Source organism: Orcinus orca, chromosome 14, assembly GCF_937001465.1.
Source record: "Orcinus orca chromosome 14, mOrcOrc1.1, whole genome shotgun sequence".
In the NCBI taxonomy this organism is placed as follows: Eukaryota; Metazoa; Chordata; class Mammalia; order Artiodactyla; family Delphinidae; genus Orcinus; species Orcinus orca.
This window is the reverse complement of record NC_064572.1, coordinates 53,627,996-53,647,440: the sequence shown is the minus strand read 5'-3', so window position 1 is coordinate 53,647,440 and position 19,445 is coordinate 53,627,996. Positions and strand designations below refer to the sequence as shown.

The 19,445-nt window shown below is 39.4% G+C and overlaps 1 protein-coding gene across 12 annotated transcripts in view; it reads right to left on the bottom strand.

Moving 5' to 3' along the window:
- STAMBPL1 (STAM binding protein like 1) overlaps positions 1-19,445 on the bottom strand; it is a 47,657-nt gene that overhangs the window by 18,907 nt on the left and 9,305 nt on the right. For 9 of the 12 annotated variants that reach the window (XR_004476601.2, XM_033404819.2, XM_033404818.2 and 6 more), the window contains 3 exons: positions 6,951-7,033; positions 3,942-4,159; positions 1,333-1,408 (listed from right to left, as the gene is read on the bottom strand). Coding sequence is in view for 11 of the 12 variants with exons in the window: in XM_033404819.2 (XP_033260710.1) it covers positions 1,333-1,408; positions 3,942-4,159; positions 6,951-6,980 (324 nt within the window). In the remaining variant the exon portion in view is untranslated. Of the gene's footprint in view, positions 1-1,332; positions 1,409-3,941; positions 4,182-6,950; positions 7,034-10,799; positions 11,288-19,445 lie in introns of those variants that run through there. The other 3 variants (XM_049696588.1, XM_033404814.2, XM_049696589.1) reach the window with 3 other exon arrangements.

The following is a 19,445-nucleotide window of genomic DNA, read 5'->3' as shown; positions in this document are numbered from 1 at the left end:
TTTTATAAAAATATAGATTCCCAGGCCTAACCCAAGACCTACTGAGACAACATGTTTAGAGAAGGGTTTGGGATCTGGATCTCAAACAATTTCCCAGTGATCATAATTTAGGAAAATCTGATACAGTCCAAGCACCCACCAGCCCCGCCTTTGTAGAGATGAGGAAACAAAGGCCTAGAGGGATTGAAAGGCTTGTCCAATGTCATATACCTAGCTAATGGCCTCATTAGGACTAAAACTCCTAACTCTAGCCAATCTTTTGTCATCCATCCATCCATCCATCCATCTATCCATCCATCCATTTATTCAAGCACAAACAGAAAATGTATATGCTTTTGGAGAATTCTTTCCCTACAAGTAAAAATAAGAATAACCCTAAATTAGAGTAAAAGATTCACCTTGGCAGCCTAAGACCTTGGTTTCCATACAGAATTTTCTGAGTTTACGTGAACAAGAGAATTGAGGGGAAATGCTACTCAAAGGCCTGATAATGAATGACCCTTCAGATAGTGTAAAGAAATTTTAAAATGTAGATGACCATTTGACAAAAATTTGTGTTCTGCTTACAGACACCCCCAGGCCTGACATAGCTGGTAAGAAAGCTTTTATTCTGTTATGTGGTAAAAAGGTTTTTGAGAGTAATTTAAAATGTCATACTGTGATTGACTTTGTACATTGTTTTACCTTCCATCATATAAAATCAATCCAAACTACTTAAGACAAATGGAAAACATTTAAAAATGTTATCTAAAAGGATATATTCTTAGCTAATGATATTTGGAACTATATATGCAGCAAATGTTGATGGTAAATAAATACATTTCAACAACCTTCTTTTTCCTTTGGAATATTTCAGGCCACTCACTAAACACTTTGTTGTCTCATAGGCTAGTACTATAAGAAGAAAATGACTAGAACTTTGTGGCTGCCTTAATAATCAACACTGATATTCAAATAGGTTTTGGGTTCAGAATTGTATGGAATAATCAAAACCAGCCAAAATGACTGTCTCAAATAAGTATGGGGAAATAGACAACCATTCTCTCAATCTCTGGGAGGAATCATAAAATAATTCCTTCTTCACGTCTTAATATGATTAAGTACATTCTTGATCTTTTTCTTTTTTTTTTTTTTTCTCGTTTCAAGTAGACATCCCACAGTAATGATGATTAAAGGTCTAGGAAGAGATCGAAACATCATAGCTAATGGAATGAATCTTTTGTGCTTAAACTCTTGAGAGGATGAGACAGAGGAGGAGAGGAAGGGGATGAATCAATAATGGATACTTGTGGAACATTTGAACTCCCCGGGGGAGAGTCTATCCCACAATACCTTCATAATATCCTGCTTTTCGGGTACTGCACATTGCTGGTAATCTCGATGGTTAGGAAGCTTTTCTACAAACAAACTGCAGAAAAAGAAAACACGTCCTTAGCATTAAATGACAGAAAAAGCTCAATGATGGCTTCTAATTTGAGAATGAGCCTCCTTTTCAAAAAGGACATGGTTAATAACATTATTTAACCTATATTCTTTCCATTTGCCTTTCCATCAAAGGTTGGCCCAAGTATGATTTTGGCATTACAGGGTAGTTAACTGTAAGCACTGAGGTTAAGAGAGTTAAAGTTGGGATGCTCCCTGAAGAGACCACATCACTTTGGTTTTTCTGGGGTCTTTGGCACTATATCCCACTTGAGCATCATTTTACTTATGTGTAGTGCTGGCAACACTGAGGATCACGTGAAAATTTAAGAGTTTGGAAAGATGGATGTAACCCCTTCTCACCATTGAAAGACTCAAAGGGCCACTGATGAATCAGTAGTGCCATGGTGTCTATGTTAAAAACTCTTAAATGAAAATTCATAACTCAGAGAAATGTCAGCCAGAATCCTTAATGGATTAGGAGGTGCTAATTAAGAGTTAATTATTTTTCATCACCTTTTGAGGAACAAGGGACAATAAAAATGAAGGGAAATCAGTACAGCAAACCAGATACGTTGCTTCCAGGTAAAGTGAAGATATTACTTCCACGAGGGCAGGAAATTCTGTTTTTGTTTTTTCCTTATTGATGTATTCTTAGCCTGTAGAATGGTGCCCCTCTCATAATGAATGTTCAATAAATATTTGTTAAATGAATGAAAAGCTCTTAGAGCAAATAGTTTTTGATCAACTAATATGTTATAACTACTGATGTTCTGTTGTTTACAAATCACACATACATTCATCATCTCATCTATAGAATACAGAGGAATGGTATTATAACTCTTATCTCTCAAATAAGAAAATTAAAGCCTAAAGAAATTACATAAGGTGTGTCAGTTGCCTAGGGCTTTTGTAAGAAGCATAAAGTCGTAGACATTTAGAGTTGAAGAGACCTCAGAGATTTTCACCCATAAGTCTTTCATTTATGTAGATGAGGAACTGAACTCACAGAGGAAAACTGAATTACCTATGGTTATATCGTTAATGACAGGAGAGAATTCAAATATTCTGATTACTCAGTAACTCAGAGAGTGTAGTGGCCCTTTACCACACTTACGTGTGTGTGTGCAAAACCCAGAAGGTGAAAAAAATATTATCAATTAGTAACTTATAGTTCAGAAACTAAAATGGAAAATGTGTGCTATCAATGACAGTTTATAACGTCCAATTTCATGGTTATTGTTTAACTTTATAGAAACTTGATTTTTCCCAGGTAGGATGAATGTTGCCAACCAGTCTCTAAATTTCCAAGAAGTTAATTAACTTGAATAAAGTGCAGAGCCCACTTTGCACACCATATTAACTGCCTTTAATTTCGCCCATGGTAGAATCATGGATGCGGTATTTAAAACAGTTGATCTTTTCAGCTTCTCAAATGTTCTCAGGTTAAGTCCCCAACTAAACTAATACAATTAATCAATGTGTGATTTCCAGCTAAAACAAAAATAAGGGGTTCAGCTCAGATGAAATAATTTTTGGTAACAGGAGATCCTCCCAATCAGTAAGCTGGCAAATTGGTATAGAAAACCCAAATCCCATTTCTTTTAGTTCAAACTAGGATATCTTACTAACAAATATCTATCTAATGTGAAGTGTGATTTTTTTTTTTTTTTTTTTTTTTGCGGTACGCGGGCCTCTCACTGTTGTGGCCTCTCCCGTTGTGGAGCACAGGCTCCGGACGCGCAGGCTCAGCGGCCATGGCTCACGGGCCCAGCCGCTCCGCGGCATGTGGGATCTTCCCGGACCGGGGCCCGAACCCGCGTCCCCTACATCGGCAGGCGGACTCTCAACCACTGCGCCACCAGGGAAGCCCGGTGAAGTGTGATATTTTTACATGGCTGTTTTGATGGAGCCACTTTCACTCAATATTTTGGAAGCTCTTTTATACATACAATTCTTACACAGCTAAATAATTGCCTTAAAAAAAATACTAACTACAATGTGAAACCAACTACTACACTCTGTCCCGGAATCAGTTCCTTCCTAGGATCGTCAATTTATCCCCTAGTCGCAACCCATCAAATTAAATATTTAAAATGTTAATGGCACATTCCAGGTATTGTAGATGGAGCTACAATATGATGTCTGCTTTCATAAAGCTTGCATTCCTGTGAAGGAAGAATGACACAAAACAAGAAATTTTATTTGTGAAGAGAGGGAAGGGGCATGCTGGTTACTGCGCTGGCCTGTTGAAAGGTGTCTGACATCCCTAAGCTTCGCGACATCCCTAAGCTTCGCCCCATCCCTGATCGTTCATCCCTAAGCCTCAGAGATGGTGTAAGGCCGCCTTTGAGTACATTACTTGGTAACTTAAAAACCTGGACATCTCATGCTTTGGGAGATTGTAAATTCAGTCTGAATATGAAAACATGCCGGCATCTAAGCGGTCTCACCAAAATACCATGTAAATATTTTCCCCAATTTTCTCACTTTGAAGACCTCCAAAATAAAACACTTACGTTATAAATTTATTATAAAGAACAAAAGCATTTTCCAAATTTCCTTCTTCCAAATACACGGACGCCATTCTCTCCATTTCTACTCCGGATCTAAAGTAGCGGCGCGGAGTGATATCTTCATTGATGGTGATATTACAACCCAGCTTGCTTAGGGCGCGGACTCGCTCTTCTGGGCTGAGGGAAACATCCCTGTGGTCCGGCATGGCAGCTAACTTTTTCTGCAAAGTCGAATTTGAATCTCTGGTTATAAGAAGAAATGAACATGACTGAAATTATACATGTATTTTCTGTACTAAATACCTGACATCAATACCTAAGGAAAGTTTTTCATAAAAGTTAATGGTACGATAAAAATAATTCTTTTTGCTTAAACGTGTGGTCTACACACCAAAAAGATACACATCTCCAGGGTAAACATACACTCTTTTGGACTAAGACCTCTTATAGGTTTCAGCTACAATTACGTGGCAGTTTCTGGGTATGCAAATGTTTTAGGTCACTTTAGGTAAAATATCATTGACCCTTATATCCTCATGGAAGCAAACCAAGAGATGGATTCCTACCAGGGTAGGGATCATGTCATTATACTTGAAGGGCCTCCAAGAGATGGCTTGGATTCGAAGTTACTATCAGGATTCAATTCTATTCCAAAACACATCTGGTTTTATGAGTAGCTTTCAGGGCCTCCCTGTATCTTTACCAAGTGAATAAAACCCCACCAGTAATTCCAGGAAAAACTTTTTCAAACATATGGCCATTCCCCCCACCCCTTTTTCAACATAAAGACACTCTCAGAGCTTGACATAATAGTAACTACACCATTAATTATTCCCTGACTGAGAAAATAATAATGATTACTAAAAAAAAGTCTGTGATATTAATATATTTGTATTTTATTAATAAAAACAACATCTATACACATCTGAAAAACATGGAACATATACATTCAGGATAATTGTTCAATTCTTCAGTAAAAAGTCAGTGCTTCTGAAAGGTGAAAAAGCCAATTTTTTTCTCTTAAAGGCAGTTTCTTAGCCTCAGTGGGACATATAGTCTCCATGGCAGCTACTCAGCCCCGCTGGTGTGAAAGCCGCCATAACCCCACGTAAACAAATAATCCTGACTGTGTTCCAAAAATATTGTTATTTGACCACAGGTAAATGTTTCAATGACATCATAAAGTTACTGGAAAAAAAAAATCTATGGAAATTAGGACATTTTCTAAAGCAGACTTCTAGCCTCCTGTGTGCACAAAAGTAACTCGTCCGTTTTTTATTACTATACAGTCTACCCTGAATTATAATTATTTGTATACAAGTTTGTTTGTTTGTTTGTTTTACGGTACGCGGGCCTCTCACTGTTGTGGCCTCTCCCGTTGCGGAGCAACAGGCTCCGGATGCGCAGGCTCAGCGGCCATGGCTCACGGGCCCAGCCGCTCCGCGGCATGTGGGATCTTCCCAGACCGGGGCACGAACCCGTGTCCCCTGCATCGGCAGGCAGACTCTCAACCACTGCGCCACCAGGGAAGCCCTGTATACAAGTATTTTTGACTCCTTATGAACTCCATGAGGGAAAGGAATCATTTTACACTCATCTCTGTCCTCTGGAATGTAGTATATTCCCTGCAACACAGATGATAACCAATAAATGTATCAAATAAAGGAGGAAGAGAGACAGGGAGCAACATGATTATAATTAGATTATCTTTTTATCTGAAGGAAAAAAATAAGATTTATTTTCCCTTTATGGGAATGGTGCTGCCTTTCCTAAGTTTAAAATTGATTTCAGAGATAAACTGGGAAATAGCCTAAACTCTTCATCAATCTGTAGTGTTTCATTTGCATATGAACTTCTTAGATGTAAATAAATTTTCCAGAGGAAAAAGCCTTAGTGTTCATTTTTACATTGACATGTCCACTAAAATTTTAGTTATTCCTACATAATGTTCTAGAAAAACACACAAGGCACTCCATAAGGATGACTCCTTCCTCTGCAGAGGTGGAAATGGGTCAGCCTTTATTATCCCACAGTGCCTTGACAATATGGGGTCAGAAAGTGAAAAGTTCCTACAATTTTCTGCTCCTCAAACATACTCTCAAAAGCAACTGAGCATCTGTGAAGGACTTTTTCCTCAGAGAGAGAACACTAACCTATTTCAGAGCAAGAACCAGGCTCTATTTCTTTATGTTCTGGTGCTAAGCTTTGTGTGTGTAGGGTATTCAGTATACCGCTGCTCCCAGGGCTACAGGGGTAGTGAGTGGGTTTGGGAGGGTCATCAGGAGGAAGGGGAGGGTAATGACAGCTTTCGTTTAGCAAGTCCCAAGGACAGGCTGGCAACATTAAAACTACGGTTTCCAAAAGTTGTAAGGCACAAAGTACAAAAACAGGGCCATGGATATTATATAACGTTCCTATATTCACATTCAGAGACTGATCTGGGACACACAATAAGCTCATGGGATCCCAAGGCCCCTGTTATTTCCTCTCCAGCACGTTATTTCTTCTAAGATGTAGCTCAAGAAGGTGTGTACTATGTTGGCTGTAAGGGGAAAAGATGAAAAGGATGAGAGTTTCAAGTATTCACACATTTACACAAAGATCCCAGAGCAGCATCTAGGTGTTAAATAGAAAGTTATTTCCTCGGTCATTACCACACAAGGTAAGCCTCTAATTTTTATCTGGGAAGAAGCTGAGGCACAAAGAAGTTGAAGTACCTGCTACAATGTCATCTGTGAAATTCTTCTCCCCGGTGTTGTGCTAAAGGACTACACTCCTGGAATCGAACCAGATAAATTAACATTTCACACTTTCATGGAAAAAAAAGCATTATTTTTAATTCTAGCAAAGATGGGTTTATTAATCACTTCCTCAAAGGAGAGGACCACACAGATGGATGAAAACGGCAAATGCTCAACTTCTTGAATTGTGACTCATTTCACATTCAGTGTGTTTCTGTTCTTCTTTTTGGGTTTTCAGACCACATGTAAAATATTGGTTGGTGCCACCTACCAGGGAATTCACCGTTAACGGCTGATCCATGTTGTCCTGTCTACAAAATGATGGTGTTTATTGTTTCTTCTCAATCACTTCATCTGTTTCAAAGACAAAAAGCAGAGCTAAGGTTATTTCTTGAGAACTCAAGTCTCAAATCCCAAATGCCAGGCTTATTTCTGCCTCAGAAAATATATGAACAAATTGAAAGAACTTATATTATCTGAGACGACTGGAAATCTCTTCCTGAAAATACAAAACTGCAGGTGGTTATAAGGTTTCTTGAAGCAGACTTTTAAAACAGGAAGTGTGAAGAGAATTAGTTATTGCCTAGTACCCAGTATGAATCTGCTGGGTGTTATCTTACTTAGAATACTATGCAAGGTTATAAAGTGGATTTACTTGCTTCGAAAGGAGAAAGAAGGTCATTGTGATTGAGAGCATGGACTCAGACCTGGAGCCCATCTGGGCTTACACTAAGTCTTACTGGCTGTGGTAGGTAGAATTCTAAGAGAGTGCTGTGATTCCCGCCCCTTGGGATCCACAGGTTTGTGTAATCCCCTTCCCTTGAGTGTGGCCAAGACCTATAACTGGCTTCTCATCTCAGCAGAACATAGCAAAGGTGATGGGCGATTACTCCCATGTTTATTATATTCTGTCACATGGCAAAGACGAAGAGATTCTGCAGATATATTAAGGCCCCTAATCATTTGAGGTTCAGTTAATCAGAAGGGAGATTATCCTGAGTGGGAGACCTCTCCTGCTGACCTGGAAGACTCAGCCATCCTGAGTTCCACAGCAGTAGGGAGATGAATTCTGCCAAGAATGACGTGCTCTTGGAAGAGGACTCCAAGCCTCAGATCAGATCCTTACCCTGGTCGACGCCTCCATTGCTGCCTTGTGAGACCCTGAGCAGCGGACCTAGTTGTGCTGTGCCTAGACTCCTGACCCACAAAACTGTGAGATAACAAATGTATGTTGTCTTAACACATGAAGCTTGGGGTGATTTGCAGTGCAGCAATAGAAAATGAATACTCTAGCTGGGTGACTGCAGGTAAATATCTAACCTTTCTGTGCACCTGAATAAAGGGGGAAAATAAGAGTACCTATGTCGTGTCATTGTGGTAAGGATTAAATGACTTAGCACATAAAGTGCTTAGAACAGTTCCCAGCACATAGTCAATATCATATCAATGTCCACTATTACTAGAATCTTGATTTTGCAGTTGAGGAAACTGAGGCTCAGGGATGTTAAGTGAATGTACCCAAGTTCAAATAATCACTCGATAAATGTTAGTCTCCTTCCTTTGTATGCTAGTTTAGGTCGAGCTCTGCATGATCACTTCCCACTTCTAAATTTATGTCGGCTTATATATTCCACTAATCACTTATGCGACGCTGAACACATATTTTCTCCTCAGTTCCTCATTCATGAAATGAGGCGGTTAAGCTACACTCTTTCAAGTTACAACATTCTGTGATTCTCAAAAACTTCAGAAGTAGATTATTCAATCCTTCCGTGCTATTTTCTGACCTGAATCCATGGCTGGACAATCCTTCCAAGGAAAGTCACTTAGTGTGTTCTGATCTTTCCCCTTCATCCTCTCCAGTGATCCCTGGAGTACACATCAAGCTGTCGGCCTGCAGGTTGCAGAAATGCCCAAGAAAGAAAGGACCTACAGAGAGCCCCAGTCACAGTGTAGTTTTAAAATCCAAATTAATCCTGGGACCACTGAATGTAGGCAATCCCTTTGGGGGAATTACCACTTCTCGGTGAGAATAAAACGGAAAAAAAAAAAGACGTTAAAAGAGTTAAGGAGACAGAACAAAGAGGCTTATGGAGAATTTGAGGCTGGGTGGGGAGAGAACAGGACAAGGAAATACTAGGTACTCATTGATTAGGGTCTCCTAAAAGCCAAAGATGAATTCTTTTAGGGGTTACTCAGATCCTTAAACAGAGCACAAATAATTTAAAAAGTTGGAAACATTAGCACAGCACTTCTAAAATCATATAACCCTGAGACTTGTTTAAAATGCAGATTCCTGGAACTCAAAAGGATTTTGGATCCCCTAGTTTTAAGCCCACCAATAGCATTGTTAGGATGTGGTGCAGGTGATTTTCATACATGAGACTTCCAAACAACGCTTTGAAAGACACTGCATCTGAGAATGTATCAAGCAGGATTCTTAGTTGCAAGCAAAGGCACTGACTCTTGAATCCACAGAATGATAATGGAAAGGTCACAAATTTCCAAGGCCAGAGAAATTGGGCCTGGAGGCTACATACCCAGCAACATGACCCCAAATCACACAGCAGCACTGGTCTGCTGCCTGTCACTGATGGGCAGGGGAGCCAGTGGCTTCCATCACCGACACCAGCTGCTGTCTGGGAAACCACCTGTGGAGATGCCACATATTTTTTCATGTCACTAGTTTCTATTTCAAAATATGAGATGGAGGTGCCTGACTGGCAGAACCTAGGTCACACGCCTGCAGCCAGGCTGCAAAGGTGGTTAAAAACGCAAATATCTAGCACTTCACACTTCCATACGAGGCAAAGTGGGATGTGCCAGGTGAGAAAAGGTAGATTCAGGGCTGGGCGGCCAAAAACAATGGTAAGTGCACAGAAAAATCAAACTTTTCCACAATGAGCTTCTAGACATACAAAATGCTTAATTCAATATATCTTGAACACCAGAATTTATTAAATTCCTATAGATGAAAACCAATAGTTAAATCTCTCTTTAACTCTATTAACTCCCACACACAAATTTATTTATAATTCAGAAACAGAAACCAACTCCCCTCAAATCTAATAAGAAAGAAGTTTATACATTGGTCAGTTAACTGCTTCTTTTTGGACCATTAACTACTCAGTGGCAGTGGTCCTACCTTAATTCCTTTATTTTTCAATCTGCAGTCCTAGCACTTATCCCCTGCAATATAAACAATTACCCATGTCAGCATAAACAGGTTATGTTCTCAAGACCAGTAGATGTCAAAGTGTGATACAGCATCCCCACGGGGTCTGCAAGGTCAATATTATTTTCGTAATATTACTAAAACATTATTTGCTTTTTTTTACCATCCATCTGTATAGTGGAGAGTTCCATAGGGTACAAGTTAATGGCTATGCTCACTTGTATCTTCTTGTAAATGTCTGCTACAATTTTTAATATGATAAATATAAATAGATATAATCCACAGAAACAAAGCTTTTTAGTGCCCTTAGTAATTTTTAAGAGTGTAAAGTGGTCTCATGACCAAAAAATTTGAAAACCCGCTGCTCTAGATCAACTACGCAAACAAACAAAACAAAACCTCGCCATGCTACTTCAATCTAACCAGAAATACAGTGGGCCATGAGAATCTAAAAGATGAAAAAATAATGGTCAAGTATCACCTTCCATTTGTACTACTAAGGTCTCACTAAAATAATTAGAAAACTGAGGGCACAATAAGAGATACCTTACCTCACAGAACCCAAGACCCACAAGAGCAAATGTGGCAGACTGCTATATAATCTGCAATACTCATTCTCTTTTTCTAATATAAAAATATAAATTTTTAGTTGATACATAGCCTGGATGTCTCTATGCCTCAACTGCCCCCAAGGAAATATGGAAGCAGCTCTATGATTCTGCCCTTTAAAACCAGCATCAAGTAATGCCAAGAACAATATCTAATCTGTTAACACAGTGTTTCTTTTGTGACCTTTTTAGCCTAAATTATTAATTCCCTTAATTTTCCTTCTCTTTCTTTTTTTTTTCTTAAATACTTTTTTTTGGGGGGGCAGGGGTGCTAAGCTCAGAATCCTGACTTACTTGCATACACAGAGCCAGATTTTCCAGAATACAAAAGACTAACCAGGCAGGAAAGAGTCTCCTGAGAGACCGGGCACACAGGACAGCCAGTGAGACCACCGCCCAAATGTGTCGTTTTCTCACTGGTACTCCTTTCAGGCTGAGTGCTGTAGGGAACTGGATAAGCAGGGGCGGCAGATGAGAGAGGCCAGAACACCTCATGCCACACGCTGCAGTCTCATTTCTAATTGGCCAAAAGCAGCCTTTCTTCTCCCCACTGGGTTAGAGTTCAGGTTTTCCTGGAAGAACATGGTGCAATTTACTTAGCTGGAGATAAAGCAAATGATCATAACCTAGACTGTGGGCTGCAGTGACCTAATCTGATTTAGATAAAAGGAGGTTAAAGGGTCACTCCCATGCTTTAAATGACAGAGGCAGAAAGGAGTATCTCCTGAGTGACAGGAGGCTTACAGATTGGGACTTGCTTCAGGAAAAAAAAAATGACCTAAGCTCATCCTTGCTTTTCATTTGGAAGGATTCAGATGTTAAAACCAAAGATTATTTTTTTATACTCAAGAGATTATTTTTATACAATATTTGTAAATCAGAAATTATCATCTGCTGTGACCCAGATGATAACATTATTTGTACTAAAATATTGAAAAATATGAAACTTGATCTGAATATTAGAAATAGCTTTTATTGTCTTTTTTATATACTTGTAAGTACTACATGTGAGTACCTGCTAGGTATCAGGCATTTGTCTCTTATTCCTAGAAGGATATCCCAAGTTAAACATACCTCAGCAGTGTGGTTAAGATTAGATCAATCAGCAAGAATGCAGTTGCTACAGGAAAGATTATTAAATAAAACACCATGCCCAATATAGGTTTTGTATTTGTTGTTTTTTTTTTGCGATACGTGGGCCTCTCACTGTTGTGGCCTCTCCCGTTGTGGAGCACAGGCTCCGGACGCACAGGCTCAGCGGCCATGGCTCATGGGCCCAGCCACTCTGCAGCATGTGGGATCTTCCCAGACCGGGGCACGAACCCGTGTCCCCTGCATCGGCAGGCAGACTCTCAACCACTGCGCCACCAGGGAAGCCCCCAATATATGTTTTAAATTACTTTTAGGTAAGTCTAGGCTACCCTGAGGGCAATCAAGTTGCACTTTGGGCCAGAAAAGAATTATTTCTCATAGTGCAGTACAATTTTTATTCTGACACCAGGTGAGATGGTTGGGCACCCTTAACCCAGCAGCTCAGGGTTTGGGGCTGTATATGTGTAGGAGAAACCAGCTTCTACCACTTGTGAGGTGGGAGTGCTATGGTGTCTTATTTAACCCTTTTGTGTACTTTATCTTCATCTATTAAATGGGGGGAAATAACACCCTTCCAGAAGAACTCAGTGGAAGCTTACATGAGGTTAAAAAAAAAAAAAAACACAAAAAAGAGAATTTCCTGGCGGTCCAGTGGTTAGGACTCTACGCTTCCACTGCAGGGGGCATCCACTTCCATCCCCAGTTGGGGAACTAAGATCCCGCATGCCACGCAGCATGACCAAATTAAATAAAGATCATTAAAACACACACACACAAATTCTATTACAGTTCCTGGCATGCAGTAGAAAACTCAAAGAAAATCAGTCCCTTTTCACATCAAATGGTTAGAAAAGTAAGATGATGTACGTAGGCTTCTATTATACATAGCAGAGATGACTAATGTTTAACTACTTGCTTCATTGCAATTAGTCTTTGACAGTCGCTGTCAGTTGTCTATCCAACAGCCGCCCACTATCCCCACCCCCGCTTCTTCCTGCCAGCAGGGCCCAGCCTCACTAGAGATATTCATGTTTCCAGACTCCCTGGCACTCAGGACTTGACTAGTTGGCAAGTGACCAAATCTTGGACAATGGGACCAGAAGGGAGAAATCTATTGGGAGGACTCTGAGATACTTTCATCTCTAACACAAAGAGATAGTCTGGAGAATATGTGCCTTTTCATCAGCTGGACATGTGTCTTCATGTAAGACTTGAAATGCAGCAGCTGTCTTGCAACCCAGACGGGTCAAGCCTAAGACCCAGCTGGATGGCAGAGGTGGAGGGTAGAGGGAGCCTGGCTCCTTGCAGACACTGTTGAGCTGCTGAGCTTACCTTGAAACCATTCTCCTCTGAACTGTTACTGTGTAAGACATAAGTACCATTGTTTAAGGCACTCTTAGGATTCTGTAATCTGCTGCCTAATTGATACAGGATTCCTCTGGCAACATAAGGAAATGTTTACCTATGTGAATCCAATGGTGAAAGTGGTAATTCTGAATACTAATACTAATATTAAGAAGAAGAAGAAGAAGGGGAAGAAGTTTGTGAGATTTAACAATTTTTGAAGGAAATATTTCTATAATATTACATTCTTCTTTGATTAAAATATAAATATTATTTAACTCTTTCTTCATGATTCAGTTTTATTTCAATGTACCTGCCAACAGCAACGCTTCCCTCCAGTTCTAATTTGCTTTCATCTAGAAAATCACTTAAAAAACAACTTCTTTACTAAACTTCTCTGACTTCACTCTTTCTCTCCTTTTAGTCTATCTTGATTACTGATAAAATAATTTAAATTTATTTGTAAAATTAAAGTTTAACTGGACATGGGTCTGAAAGGATCTCCTGTGAATAAACTATATGCTGATTACAGTGACTGCTACCTGATTTCTAATTTGGCTGCTCAAATATCATTTTTCTTACCTTTTCTTTCCTCTACTGTCTTCTACATAAGAGCAAGTTGAGTTCTGGGCAGGTGAGGTAGGACTATGTATATCACCTTTAATTCAGCAAAAGAGCTATCGTAATAATAATTATATTATTATGATAATATAATATCATATCATATTATAGTAATGGGTTACTAATTATATACTAACCAAAAGCTTTCCTTCCCTGGTTATCTGAAGTAATGCATTGACCTCCATTCTCAGCCCCCACAACCGCCTTATCAAATAGGAAGCAGTTGAGTCTAGAGATTAGACATGCAGCCTCCAGGGTCAGACCACATGGGTTCAAAGCCTGACTCCAAGCAATAACTGCAGAATCACAACTACCCAGACTGCAAAGTGCGGTTGATAACAGTAACTAAGGAAAGACCTGTTGAGAAGATGAAGTGAGAAAATGCTTGTGAAACCAACAGCGAGATGCTTGGTGTCAGGAAGCACTCAGCAAATGATAATGACCATTATCTCCATTTTACAGGGGAGGAAACTTGAGCCTAGACTAGACAAGCAACTTAAGTAAGTGGTGGAGCAAGGACTCAAAATTAGGTGTGTAATATCCCAGAGTTCATACTCGTAGTCACACAGCGATACTCGCAATTAATATTTAATAGCTGATGGTGAAATCAGGGGAAGGTCAAATTCTTGGACTTTGGACAAGAGTGATAGGATTTATTGCAGAAATGAGACTTCAGTTCAGCATTACATCTGTTTCATAGTCTTCCGGCCAAAGAAATAAAAGGGCATCCATTCCCTCCACTTGCTTCTTAGGCAGAGTGATGCGATGTCTGTGGACTGACCACCTGGAATATGTAGTGAAGAAATTCAAATGCATAATTATTTGACCAAGACACAGTTTAATTCAAAATATGTGCTGGTTTTTAATGTAACTTCTAAATTGTGGTACTCAAATTACTTGGCCATAAAAAAGAATGAAATAAATGTCTCTGTAGCTACATGGATGGACCTAGATATTATCATACTGAGTGAAGTAAGTCAAAGACAAATAACATATATCACTTATGTGGAATCTAAAACATAATACAAATGAACTTATTTATAAAACAGAAACAGGGCTTCCCTGGTGGCGCAGTGGTTGAGAGTCCGCCTGCCAATGCAGGGGACACAGGTTCGTGCCCCGGTCCGGGAAGATCCCACATGCTGCAGAGCGGTTGGGCCCGTGAGCCATGGCCGCTGAGCCTGTGCTCCGCAACGGGAAAGGCCACAGCAGTGAGAGGCCCGCGTACCACAAAAAAAAAAAAACAGAAACAGACCCACAGACATAGAAAACAAAGTTATGGTTACTGAAGGGGGAACGGGGGAGAGGGATAAATTAGGAGTATGGGATTAACAGATATATGCTACTATATATAAAATAGCTAAACAACATGTATTTACTGTATAGCACAGGGAACTATAGCCAATGTCTTGTAATAACCTATAATGGAAAAGAATTGGAAACAATATATATATATGTATAACTGAATCAGTTTGCTGTACACCTGAAACTGACACAATATTGTAAATCAACTATACTTCAATAAAAAAATAAAATAAATTCTGGTATTCAAAAGGCATTTCATATGCTCACAAGTATACTAATTTATGATTCTGTTGTACTTTTTAAATGAGGTGCTTCAATTACTATCTTCATAAAACAATTAAAAATTCATAAAACATTTGGAAAATGAATTTGAAGTGTTGGGGAGAAATTCAGTTAATTTGCCAAGATAGATTCATATGAGCTTAATTGTGTTATCTTGCTGTTGAAATACTAAAATTTCATGGAAATTATGCATTCTAAAGATAAGCCACCCATAAGCCACTAAACTCTAACATCCACTTGAACATACTTCCCTTTTTATTGCAATTTGCTTTTAAGAAAATACTATCCAAGGTAACACTCTTGCACTGTTGGTGGGAATGTAAATTGATACAGCCACTATGGAGAACAGTATGGAGGTTCCTTAAAATACTAAAAATAGAACTACCATATGACCCAGCAATCCCACTACTGGGCATATACCCTGATAAAATCATAATTCAAAAAGAGTCATGTATCACATGTATCACATGTATCATTGCAGCACTATTTACAATAGCCAGGACATGGAAGCAACCTAAGGTGTCCATCGACAGATGAATAGATAAAGATGTGGTACATATATACAATGGAATATTACTCAGCCATAAAGAGAAATGAAATTGAGTTATTTGTAGTGAGGTGGATGGACCTACAGTCTGTCATACAGAGTGAAGTAAGTCAGAAGGAGAAAGACAAATACCATATGCTAACACATATATATGGAATCTTAAAAAAAAAAAGGTTCTGAAGAACCTAGGGGTAGGACAGGAATAAAGATGCAGAGGTAGAGAATGGACTTTAGAACATGGGGAGGGGTAAGGGTAAGCTGGGACGAAGTGAGAGAGTGGCATGGACATATATATACTACCAAATGTAAAATAGCTAGTGGGAAGCAGCCACATAGCACAGGGAGATCAGCTCGGTGCTTTGTGACCACCTAGAGGGGTGGGATAGGGAGGGTGGGAGGGAGACTCAAGAGGGAGGGGATGTGGGGATATATGTATATGTATAGCTGATTCACTTTGTTATAAAGCAGAAACTAACACACCACTGTAAAGCAATTATACTCCAATAAAGATGTTAAAAAAGAAAAGAAAATACTATACACAAGTTATCTAATTCAATGAAGCATAATGAGTCAGAAATACATTTTTTAAATAACATCATCTTCTTGCCTGCCAGATGCCTGAAGCCCAGAGATGAGGTCAGTCCTTGGGCATTATTAATCAATTTTATCTAATTTTCATAAATTTCCTAAGGGCAGTGCTTGAAAGGCATGAATTTAGTCCAGCACTACTTTCTTTCTTTCTTTCTTTCTTTTTTTTTTTTTTTTTTTTGCGTTACGTGGGCCTCTCACTGTTGTGGCCTCTCCCGTTGCGGGGCACAGGCCCCGGACACACAGGCTCAGAGGCCATGGCTCACGGGCCCAGCCGCTCCGCGGCATGTGGGATCTTGCCGGACCGGGGCACGAACCCGTGTCCCCTGCATCAGCAGGCGGACTCTCAACCACTGCGCCACCAGGGAAGCCCCAGCACTACTTTCAAAAGCAAAAGCTGTCCCAGAATACCTCTCATACGCTGCTTCTCCAGTGTTCCTCAACCAAAGGAAATATTCTAACTGTTCAACATATTTCAATAGACAGCTGCAGTCACATTTTTGGTTTTGAACTAGACAATCTCTTCAACGAGGTGGACAAAACCAAAACAGGCTGTGTCCCTTCATAACTTTCCCTGGCAGGTTACTTTTAAATGTTTAAAGAGCCCCCTCCCTATACTGCCAAAGTCGTTAGCAAGTGGCCATCCACTGTTTCTCTTTGTTCGCCCCACTCACTTCCTTCTTATTTTCCTTCACTGCAGCTTATACTCCTCTACTCTGATGTAAAGTTTCCTCTGAGTGTGGTTCCTGGGCCACCTGCACCATAATTACTCAGTGGAGGAGGAGGGTGGTTGTTAATAAGAAACAGATTTCTATGCCCCATCAAGTCAGAATTTCTGCCAAGGGTGCCCCACAGAGCTCTATTTTTATCAAGCAGCCTAGGAGATCTTTATGCACATTGAAACTTGAGACTCACTGCATCAGATAAAACTGCTCTAAGACAGTTACAAATAACCCCCTAAATACCTGCCTTGATCCGCTGAACAGTACCTACTTTAGAACAAACTCCTGCTTTGCTCTAAATGAAGTAGAGGCATTTCCTTTTCCCTCCCACTTCCCTCACCTTGCATCTTACCTATTAATTTTCTGTCTTTTAACATACTTTTATTCCATGGGACACATTTCTTTCAAGGCTTCATTTAAGGCTTAATCTGAGCACTGTGTCTACACTCCATCCACTTTCACCAGGGTATCCGACTGTGATTTCTCACTCAGTAGTTCCAAGGCTAATAACTACTGTATATCTTTCCCACAAGTATCAGCTCCAAGTAAATTCATTCATTCATTCATTTATTCAACATTATTTATGAAGCTCCTACTTCCTGCTAGGAACTAGTGAGCAAAGACACAGAGGATATTGATCTTTTGAAATTTACCTTCTGCTAGAGGCAGGAGGTTGAGCACAGAGGTACTAAGATACTAAACAACTAACTGCACAAATATATCATTAAAACTGCAGTAAGTGCTACAAATACGAAATACAACAGAGGTGGTTATGCATTTTTTGGCAAAAAAAATCTCAGAAGTGGTGGTGTGTCCTTCTCAGTACATCAGGAGACACTGATTTACCCTGTTATCAGCGATGTTTACTCTGATCACCTAAGTTATGTCTGCCATGTTTCTCCCCTGTAAAGATACTATTTTTCCTTTTGTAATTACAAAGTGTCTTATAGGGAATTACTTTGCCAATATGCAAGTATACTTTTGCCCATTCATTTTAGCATCCAAAGATTATTCTTTTCTGAAGTGATTATTACTGTGGTGTTTGAAAATGGTGAATTTTCTATTTCTATCCTTCTTTCTATATTTATTAGTTTAGTTGGAGCTTTTGTTGAAGGTTGTTTAATTTTTTGTACAAAATTTTAAAATTTTAGGCTGTCAAATGGATCTATTTTTTTCTTTTATGATATCTGGATTTTTCATCATTCTTTAAAAGGTCTTCAAACTGACTGATGATAAAAATTTTTTTTAAATATGTCTACCAATCTTTTCTCCTAGTAATTTTATGGTTATTTTTGAATAAATACCGTTGATCTGTGTGGAATTTATTTTTATGTAAGTAGTATGACAAGGATACAGATTGTTTTTATCATTAGGCAAAAAGACCCTGAATCTCTTCAATTTTGCTTAGCTTCTTATTTAATTCTCAACTCTGCTCAATAAGGTGATCTGCCCAAACTAGGAACTAAGTACATATTTATTAAATTGAAGTAGTCTGTTAATTGTACCTCAATGAAGCTGAAAAATAAAAGTCTGGGAGTGATGGATAAACTTACATAGAGAAGAGATATCGGCAATTCAGAGAGGAGGCAAGTATGCAACTGTGTTTGAGATACCCCAGGACTGGACTGAGAGTGGTAAAAAGAATGTAGAAGGATAAATAGCTATTGGGAGCGATTCTGAGGGGAAAAAAAACATAGAACCTGGAAGTTAAGTGGACAGACAGGGATATAGGAGCGTAAGTAGGCAAAGATACTGCAAATGTTGGCATCTAAGGGAAGTGGAGATGGTGATGCTTCTGACTTCAACAGAGAAAACTTCTCCTGTATCTCAGTGAATGGCATCAACACCCAATTACACACAACCTGGCAAAACCTGGAAACAGTCACCATGCATCTTCTCCCTCCCTCAACTCCACATCCATTCTACCACTTATAGTTGCTGAGTCACCCTCCAAGATATCTCTCAAATCTGCATTTTCTAACCGTCTTTCCTTACAGTACCCAATCCGTGTCACCCTTTACTCTGTCTGCATCGCTCGAATAGCCTTCTAATTGGTCTATTTGTTTCCATCATGCTCCCCTTTGTTTAATTCTATATACAACAGGTATGCTATTCAGATATTGTCATTTCTTCACTTAAAACCCTTTAATAGCTTTCCATCACTGTCAATATCATGCATCTTTAATAGGTCCCACAAAGCTGGGTCTGATCCAGCTGCCAACCCACCAGCCTTCTATTCACCCTCATTTCACACTTCTACTTCCTCTGTATCTTTCCAGTGTTAGTTTAAGCTTCTCTTCCTCAGGCAGATATTTTTGACCACTTCCAAACTAAGTCACACTCTTGGTCATATACTCATGAAGAAATACCATACAAACCCAAACTGAGGGATTTTCTACAAAAAAAAACTGGCCAGTGTTCTTAAAAAGTGTCAAGATGATGAAAGACAGAAAGACTGAAGGAATGTTTCAGATCAAAAGGG